Source organism: Halichoeres trimaculatus, unplaced genomic scaffold (assembly GCF_033239565.1).
Source record: "Halichoeres trimaculatus isolate MK-OKI-2021-1 unplaced genomic scaffold, fHalTri1.1 fHalTri1_scaffold_9, whole genome shotgun sequence".
NCBI lineage: Eukaryota > Metazoa > Chordata > Actinopteri > Labriformes > Labridae > Halichoeres > Halichoeres trimaculatus.
In genome coordinates this window covers 34,278,141-34,287,500 of record NW_027437188.1, presented here as the reverse complement: position 1 = coordinate 34,287,500, position 9,360 = coordinate 34,278,141, and the positions used below count along the sequence as shown (strand labels likewise).

Below are 9,360 nucleotides of genomic sequence, written 5' to 3'. Positions count from 1 at the left end.
CAGAGTAGAACTCAAAGACACTGTGCAAGCTTCAGATAAACAAGCAGTTAACCATGCTGCTGAAATAAGCACACTGACCCTTTTAACAGTCATAAGAGAGTTATACTGCAGAGGATAACAGATAGCAACATATCTGTCATAAGAAATCACAGTCAGATTAAAAAACTCAACACCCACATACGAGTAGAGACAGAAGATCTGCAGGAAACACAGAGGAACAGAAACAGTGTGAGTGTCAGAGAGGATCTGATCCAGGAGCAGAGGGAAGAAAGCTGTACTACCTAACAGCTCATTAACAAACAGACTGCATGGAAACATGTACATGGGTTCATGTAAGCTCCTGTTCCTACAGATTACAGCAATGAGCAACAGGTTGGCACAAAGAATCAACATGTAGATCAAGATTGCAACAAGGAAATAAATGTACTTCAGGAACCTGGTTTCAGAAAAGCCACCAAGTCTGAAATGAGAGAACTGAGTCACATTGATCATGATATATCCTGAGCTGTTACCTCATAGAGCATGAGACCAGGACCTGCAGCAGGTCTTACATAGAGTCCAGATATTCACCGAGCTTGCTCTCCTTTATGTCACAAGACCTCATCCAGCGTTAAACTGCACATTCTGATTTCAGGAGTCGTCTGTGTGCCCTTTTTAAGGTCCACCTGATCATCAGAATAATGTGAGAGAGTGCAGCTGACTTTACGGCAGAGTCAGTGTGCTGATGATGAAATGCCCTCAGTGCTGGTCACATGACCTGAACAGATGAGTTAATCAAAGTTGACGTCATGTCTCATGAAACTGAAGATTCACCATGTGGATAAAAAAACTTTTAAGTCACAAAACTGAGTGAGTCATTGGTATCCTCCTGTTGGGGTGCCACACATGCTGGTCCATCCCCGAAGAGTGGACATAGAAACACTGCTCTTTATTGATTGGTCAAAGAACTGTCACTTCTTGAGTATCCCATGAATATCCTTGATGCTAACAGGCTATTAGTGCCACACAGCTTTTCTGTCTCCTTCCATGGTGTCATTTTTAGTGAAAGATCGTAGTTGTTGTCTTAATGCCCTCTACTAGTCTAGTTCCGTTTTGCAACATCTACTGGTGTTTTTGGCTGCACAGTCAGAAAAACATGGGGCAGCAGGAACTATTTATTTCTGGGGAATCTTTTAGCAGGGATTACATGTTCCTGGGCCCTCTGGTCCAAACACAGTCTCAGAGTTGTTAATTACGGGGCGTGGTGGGAAGCCGAGGTTGTAGGTCAAGTTTAGTCTTTTGAGGCCAGAATGACATCTACACAACCGAAAGACAGGGTCTGGCAGAGTGGGCCACAAGTAGCCTGCACCCTCACCTGACTCATCACTGCCTGCAGGTACAACAACAATAGGCCGCACCAAATCTTTGACTGCAGGTTTACTATACGCCATTATGGACTGTTAGGGGAGTAAAGTTAGGAGCAGGCGTGATGTATTATTATATCCGTCCAACCTCTGTTTCTGTTCCTGCTATTCTTTATGTGTTCATAATTTTTGGTCAACCAACGGGATATAAACTCAATCTAGGAAAGACTGAATTTATGCCACATAATGATTCTGCAAAATGTCTTTCCCCGCAATAATCTACCATTTAGAAGTGTTCATGAAAGTTTTCTTTCCTTTGGCATACAAGTCACTGATAGATTTGAAAACGTCTTTCATGCCAACTTCACCCCTCTAATAACTCATTAATAATAACTATAATAACTCGCAGAGACAGAGTGCAAGGCTTTTAATTTACCGGTCAATCTACGTTCCAACCCTCACCTATGGCCCACGAGCTGTGGGTCATGACCAAAAGAACAAGATCACAGATACAAGCAGCTGAAATGAGCTTCCTCCACAGGGTGTCTGGGCCCAGCCTTAGAGAAAGGGTTCGGAGCTCAGACATTCGGTAGAGGCTCAGAGTAGAGCCGCTGCTCCTCCACATCAAGAGGGGCCAGATGAGGTGGTTCGGGCATCTGGTGAGGATGCCTCCTGGACGCCTCCCTCAGGAGGTGTTTTGGGCATGTCCAACCTTGGAGGAGACCCTGGGGTAGACCCCAGACATGGTGGAGAGCAGGGGCGGACTGGCCATCTGGACGTTCTGGAGAAGTCCAGAACGGCCGTTGCTGCCGGTCTGCTGGCGGCCGGTTTGACCGGTGACAGTACCCCCCCATGACAGCGGCGGCCGTCGTTGGGCAGAACCGCCCGTTCATACACTAGGCTTGTAGTTCTCGAGACCGGTCTTGGTCTCAAGACCACTTTTTCGTGGTCTCAGTCTTGTCACGGCCTTGACAGTCTTTGGTCTCGGTCTTGTCTTGGTCTCGGGGTCTCCTGTTCTCGATAGGTCTCGGACAGACATGTCGGTCTCTGAGGGATTAGAATCCTACGATATGTCCAGGCACACTGCTGGCTTTGTAGAGCACAACTTCTATTATGGCCTTTTATTATTTTTACATGCCCAATCTCTCTGTGGAGAGATTATTTCTCTGGACTAGCCTGCGAACGTCTTGGTATCCCCCCAGAGGAGCTGGTGGAAATGGCCGGGGCCAGGGGTCATTGGTCTTCGCTGATGGCACTACTGCCCCCCCGCCCTGGATCCGGACCCAGATAAGCGGTGGAAAATGAAATGAAAGGAAATGAAATGAACAGAAAGATCTGCGCCCTCACTGCTTGAAATGTAATTAGTCACCTGCATCAAGAAGTCACATTTTTTGGTCTTGCCCATCCTGTAGTACTAACATAGACCCCCATCCATTTATTGTTTAATTTGGCGTCACCTCACCAGCCCTACATTTGGCCAAATCAAAGACGGACCTGATGGCCTTTGTAACTTTGATGGCAAAATGGCCAATTTTGCTCAAGTGGAAGTCCACAGCTCTTCATATAAAAATGAGTTCATTGTATATCACGTTCTGTGAAGTTTGACAAAATCGAACATGCTCTAAGAGGATCTTTTCCCTTCAGTTCCAGAGTGATTTTTGTTAAAGATACTTGTTTATCAGACTCTGTTATGTGTATGTATATTCATTTGCAACTGTGTACTTGTAAAGTTTGTCTCATCCCTGCCTGTACAGGAGGCAGGGGTGTGTGACATTTGAAATCTTAAACTACTGAGCATTTTTTCTTTTTTTTCTTCTGATCAGGTTGACCTGGTTGTGTGTATCATTTATTTTATGTTTCAATTGGTTTTTTTTTTCACATTTGACTTTACAATTTGATTTAATTTTTCCTTTTTGTTCTTTATTGTTCTATTTTTATTTTTTAACCTTTTCTTGTTTTTTTCAGTTTTCTTTTTACCTTCAGTGTCTATTATGTTTCCTACTTAAAATTCACAAGTGCAATTATTGTTACTATTATACATCTTTAAAATTTCAGGTGAAACAATTGGAAGAAAAAAGTCAGGGTTGTTAATTACCCATGTTAGAAGCCAAAGCCAGGTTCTGTGTTTAATGTGATGGATTTTTATGAAAAGACAGTTTTTAATGGCACTGAGGGTATAAATTATATATTCTCAGTTAATCTATGAAGTGTCTTTATAGAAGAGCAGATTCAGAACAGACTCTGACAAGATGATCATCGTTTTTCAGTTACTTTATTTATTCATCCTCACACAGTGAAGCTTTCTGACACTTTACAAACTCACAGTGTTGATGAAATCACACAAATGTTACTTCATCAACACATGAATCACATTCACAGTTATTGTATATGAGACAGACTCACAGCCAGCTCTGATCAGCAGCAAACAGGAAGGTTTCCATCTGCTCTTTGTCTGAGCGCACAGTGACTCTCACACACATGAAGAAGTTATTCAAAGTGTTCATACATGTTTTTATCTCAGCTGGATTAACATAACCTTGGAACAAAACAGACTTTTACACTTGACAGAGATTTTAGACATTTTCAGGCCGTAAATGACAGGATTAAGGACAGGCTGACATACAAGAAAGTATAAGGACAGAAAAATGGACACTGAAGGTGGAAGATGGCTCTTCTCAAACCTGCTTTGAATGCCCTCAAAGCAAATCCCAAAAGAGAAGTTAAAGAGAGAGACCAGGTGAGGTGTGCAGGTAGAGACAGCTTTCTGTCGCGTCTGTTTTGAGCCAGAGGAACAGACTCTGAGGATCCTCATGTAGGTGTAAAAAATTAGAGTCAGGGGGACAAAGATTGAAATTAGAGAGTAAACCAACCCAAAGATGTTATTCAATCTGGTGTCAGAGCAGGCCAGTTTGACAATGTTGTAATTATTACAGTAAATGCTGTTGATGATATTTCCACACAGCCGCAGAGTATAAGTTAAAGGCAGAATGCAAACCATAGAAAGACAAGCAGTTAACCACGCTGCTGCAATATGCACACTCACCTTTTTAAAGGTCATATAAGAGTTATACTGCAGAGGATAACAGATAGCAAGATATCTGTCATAAGAAATGATCGTCAGATTAAAAAACTCTACATACACATAAGAGTAGAGACAGAAAATCTGCAGGAAACACAGAGGAACAGAAACAGTGTGAGTGTCAGAGAGGATCTGATCCAGGAGCAGAGGGAAGAAAGCTGTACTACCAAACAGCTCATTAACAAACAGACTGCACGGAAACATGTACATGGGTTCATGTAAGCTCCTGTTCCTACAGATTACAGCAATGAGCAACAGGTTGGCACAAAGAATCAACATGTAGATCAACATTGCAACAAGGAAATAAATGTACTTCAGAAACCTGGTTTCAGGAAAGCCACCAAGTCTGAAATGAGAGAACTGAGTCACATTGATCATGATGTATCCTGAGCTGTTACCTTAACATGGGGACCTTCCACAAAGTCTAGATACTCACAGAGCTTGCTCTCCTTTATGTCACAAGACCTCATTTGTCCTGATACCAGGAGTCGTTTGTTTGCACTTTCTTCAAGAGTCATCTGTTCATCAGAGTAATGTGAGAGGGTGCGACTGACTTTACTGCAGAGTCAATTTGCTGGTAACTAAATACCCTCTACACCAGTCACATGACCTGAATAGATGAGCTAATCAAAGTGACGTCATGTCTCAGGAAAATGAAGATTCACCATGTGGATAAAAAACTTTCAATACACAAAACTGAACTTATTGGAAATCAAATGGTGGTGAGGGGACAGTTTTCCCAGACTGACCTGAGTCATGCTGGATCCTAACAAAGCAAGTATCATTGAGCACATGAGAAGATTAAATGAGCATCTTTCCTTCATCATTAGTTTCCTGTATGCTGACATTCAGCCTGAGTTGTGTGGGTTTACAGCTTGGTGTTGTGGTATTGATTCCATCCTGGTGTTTGTTTTTTCAGGAAGACTGAAAAATCTTTGATGGGCTCAGCTCCTTTATCAAAAGAAGTGGGGCTGGTCTGACAGACCTGCTTGACCCTTCATGTCCAGTGAGTGTGAGCTGGGGACATCTTGTGGAGGCCAGGTCCGCGAGTCCTTTGGTCCAATATGGGTTGCACAAAGAACTTTTTGTGTATCTCATGAGAGACTGAGGCTGAAGTCCATGAGGGCTGTGTTAAAAGTTAGTATTGTTTTAGCGGGTGCTAATGAGACTGCCAACACCCTCAGGCCAAGACTTCCTATATCTTAACTGACACTTCCTGAGACCAGGAACAGTGTCAGTGATTCAGACCACAATGGTGGATCTGGACTTTAGATTTTAGAGGGAGGAAGGGATGGAGGGTGTGCTTGATCTATCACAGTATCACCCACTCTGCTCCTTGGGGTGTCCAGCGTCTCTCGGTCGCTAGAGGAACATTTTGGGTTCCTTCTTGTTGGGTTACCAGAAGACGAACTGAGAGTCCAGTAAGGTTTACCTTGTAAGACCCATAAGAACATGAGTGCCCTGTTCTTCGGACAGTTGCTGGTATGGAGCACCGATTGTAAAGCTGTACATGCTACAAATCTTAACAAAATATTTAGAAATTTTAGATAAATAATCAGTCTAATCTAAATGTTTAGAAACTGGGTTAAGTATTTAGAATCAGGACATTTATTTATAACATTGTGTATATAACATATACGGGGCAGCATCAGCAGTGATGCAGACGATATACCGGTCTGTTGGGTGAAGAAAGCGCTGAGCCAGAGACAAGGCTCTCAATTTACTGGTCAATCTACATTCCAACCCTCACCTATAGCCACGAGCTGTGGGTTGTGACCAAAAGAACAAGATCACGTATACAAGCAGCTGAAATGAGCTTCCTCTGCAGAATGTCTGGGCTCAGCCTTTGGCCGCGTTTTCACCAAGCAGACCGGTTCGGTTTGTCTCGGTATGGCGCGCTTTTTGCGGCGTTTCCTCTGACTCATCCTGGGACACATCCCTAAAAAACCAGACGAGCCGGCCTACTTTTTTGGGACTCTTTCATACGGGTGCCAGACTGAACCGAACCGCTCTCGGAAGGTGGAGCTACAACACTGCAGACCGTTGATTGGTCTAAAAGAATCGTCACTTACCCCGACAGCGGTTGTATTTCTCCTGGTGGCACACAGACTTCTCTGAAACAAAACTTGATTGTTCTTTGTATCAAAGAGCTACATGACAATCACAGAGAGGACGAAATGCTGCATGTCTTCCATCCGTGCTCTTCGTTTACTGAGTCGCGTTTTTCTTCTTCGTTGGATTTAATAGTGGGGTAAGCTGCTACGACGTCGCGCTATTGTTTAACAGCTGCGGCTTCCAGCATCCGGCTTACACGCCGCCCACCACAAGAGGGCACAGTTTGCTGTGGAAACACAAACAGGATCAGGCCTAACTGTACCAAACCGTCCCAAACCGTACTGAACCGACCCTGACTGCTTGGTGGAAACACAGCTTTAGAGATAGGGTTCAATGCTCGGACATCCAGGAGAGGCTTGGAGTAGAGCCGCTGCTCCTCCGCATCGAGAGGCGCTAGATGAGGTGGTTCGGGCATCTCTCGGGAGGTTTTTTGGGCATGTCCAACTTGGAGGAGACTCCAGGGTAGACCCAGGACACAGTGGAAAGGTTATATTTCTGGACTGGCCTGTGAACGCCTTGGTAATCCCCCCAGAGGAGCTGGTGGAAGTGGCCGGGAACAGGGTTTATTGGTCTTACTGAGGACACTGCAGCCCCTGCGAACCGGACCCAGATAAGCGGTGGAAAATGAAATGAAATTAATATATAAAATTTAACATTGACCAAAAAATTCCACATTTATATGTATAATGTTTGACAAATATATTTCACACATATTTATTTAAATCTGTATTAAAAGTGATGTTTTTTAAACTGAATGTGGAGAGATATTATCTGTAGAGTGTGCAACTTTACAATCAGCAACCTAAATGTTTACACTGCTCTGCCCAATCTGCAATAATATTTGGTGATCAAAAGCATATGAAGTGTTATTTCTTCGGTCCACAGCAAAAATGTACCATTGTGTGCGACAATTATCCCAGTTCTGTTTTGTGTGAGACTGCCAATAGCATGGTCGAGTTGGAGTTAATTACGTCACATGAAATCAGTCTAGTAATGATAAATTCTCAGTTACTCTGTGGCGTGTTTGAAGTGTCTTTGTATGCAATGTTCTTTACTATCGAGGCAGTTAACGTAAAGACACTTAACATGAGCAGATTAAGAACAGACAGTTGGAACAATCATTGTTCATCATTTCATCTAATTTATTCACCCTTACACAGTGACTGGTCTGGACAAGTCTTCAAACATGTTTTTTTTTTTATCTCAGATGGATTAACAGAAGCTTAGAACAAAACAGACGTTTACATATGTCAAAGATTTTGGTCATTTTCAGGCCGTAAATAATGGGGTTTAAGAGAGGCTGAAAAATAAGAAGGTACAGGGATAGAAAAACAGACACCAGAGGTGGAAGACGGCTCATCCCAAACCTGCTCTGAATCACTTCAAAGCAAATTCCAAAAGAGAAGTTAAAGAGAGAGACCAGGTGAGGTGTGCAGGTAGAGACAGCTTTCTGTCGCGTCTGTTTGGAGCCTGAGAAACAGACTCTGAGGATCCTCATGTAGGTGTAGAAGATCAGAGCCAGGGGGACAAAGACTGAAAATGTAGTAAGAACAAGTCCATAGATGTTATTTACTCTGGTGTCAGAGCAGGCCAGTTTGACGATGTAGTAGTTGTTACAGTAAATGTTGTTGATCAGGTTCCCACACAGCTGCAGAGTAGAACTCAATGACACTGTGCAAACTACACAAAAACAAGCAGTTAACCACGCTGCTGCAATAAGCAAACTCACCCTTTTAAAAGTCATAAGAGAGTTATACTGCAGAGGATAACAGATAGCAACATATCTGTCATACGAAATGACAGTCAGATTAAAAAACTCGACATTCACATAAGAATAGAGACAGAAGATCTGCAGGAAACACAGAGGAACAGAAACAGTGTGAGTGTCAGAGAGGATCTGATCCAGGAGCAAAGGGAAGAAAGCTGTACTACCAAACAGCTCATTAACAAACAGACTGCATGGAAACATGTACATGGGCTCATGTAAGCTCCTGTTCCTGCAGATTACAGCAATGAGCAACAGGTTGGCACAAAGAATCAACATGTAGATCAACATTGCAACAAGGAAATAAATGTACTTCAGAAAACTGGTTTCAGAAAAGCCACCAAGTCTGAAATGAGAGAACTGAGTCACATTGATCATGATTTATCCTGAGCTGTTACCTCATAGAGCATGAGACCAGGACCTGCAGCAGGGGCAGGTTTTATTGAGGTGTTACATAGAGTCTAGATACCCACTGGGATCAGCTGTGTCTCCTTAAGTCCAGTGTTGCAGCACATCACATGCTGCTTACTTAACTTCCGGTCCAGCGTCCTGTGATTAAATACCCACCATGACGGTCACATGACCTGAGGAGATGAGCTAATCCAAGTGACAGCATGTCTCAGAAACAAGACTGAAAGGGCCAATTCTGACAAGGGTGGTGTTTGTTTCAGACAGGTCCAGGATTTTTTTGAATATGGACACAAGAATCTTGGTGACCCACAAACAGGAGGAGGTCTAAAAATGTGTTTTAAAGTCAATGTTTTTCTTTCATGTGGAAGAAACATCCACAGGGATGTAAGTGTGATGAGGTTTGCGGGTGATAATACTCAAGCTTTCTGCTACAGAGTTTATAATACTCCTCTGCACAGGTAACTGTTAGCATCAAGCTAATGTCACAGTTGAGCAGCTCATGTGAGGGTATGAGAGGGTTTTGATGTAAATGATGGGATAGACAATGTGACCTCTTCCATTGGTTTATTTCATTTTTTACCACTGCAGTCATGGATTTCACTCACCGTATTAGCTTCATCTGCTCACCTGGTCACCTGCTCTTAACA

At 43.1% G+C, this 9,360-nt stretch overlaps 3 protein-coding genes across 3 annotated transcripts in view; all 3 read right to left on the bottom strand.

The window, feature by feature from the left end:
• LOC141797371 (olfactory receptor 10H2-like) overlaps positions 1 to 492 on the bottom strand; it is a 945-nt gene extending 453 nt beyond the window's left edge. Inside the window, exon 1 of the mRNA XM_074678686.1 lies at positions 1 to 492. This exon is cut by the window's left edge and continues 453 nt beyond it. Within this exon, the coding sequence (XP_074534787.1) occupies positions 1 to 492 (492 nt within the window).
• A 3,363-nt stretch (positions 493 to 3,855) lies between these two features.
• On the bottom strand, positions 3,856 to 4,800 carry LOC141797370 (olfactory receptor 11A1-like). The gene has a single exon (XM_074678685.1). The coding sequence runs from the start codon at positions 4,798 to 4,800 to the stop codon at positions 3,856 to 3,858; it is 945 nt and encodes a 314-aa protein (XP_074534786.1).
• Positions 4,801 to 7,735: 2,935 nt separating this feature from the next.
• On the bottom strand, positions 7,736 to 8,680 carry LOC141797369 (olfactory receptor 11A1-like). The gene has a single exon (XM_074678684.1). It carries the CDS (start codon positions 8,678 to 8,680, stop codon positions 7,736 to 7,738), a length of 945 nt encoding a protein of 314 aa, XP_074534785.1.
• Between the last annotated feature and the right edge of the window lie 680 nt (positions 8,681 to 9,360).

Excerpts from the sequence above, each read along its gene's own strand:
- LOC141797370 (XM_074678685.1), bottom strand. The coding sequence starts at position 4,800 with ATGATCAATGTGACTCAGTTCTCTCATTTCAGACTTGGTGGCTTTCCT.
- LOC141797369 (XM_074678684.1), bottom strand. The coding sequence starts at position 8,680 with ATGATCAATGTGACTCAGTTCTCTCATTTCAGACTTGGTGGCTTTTCT.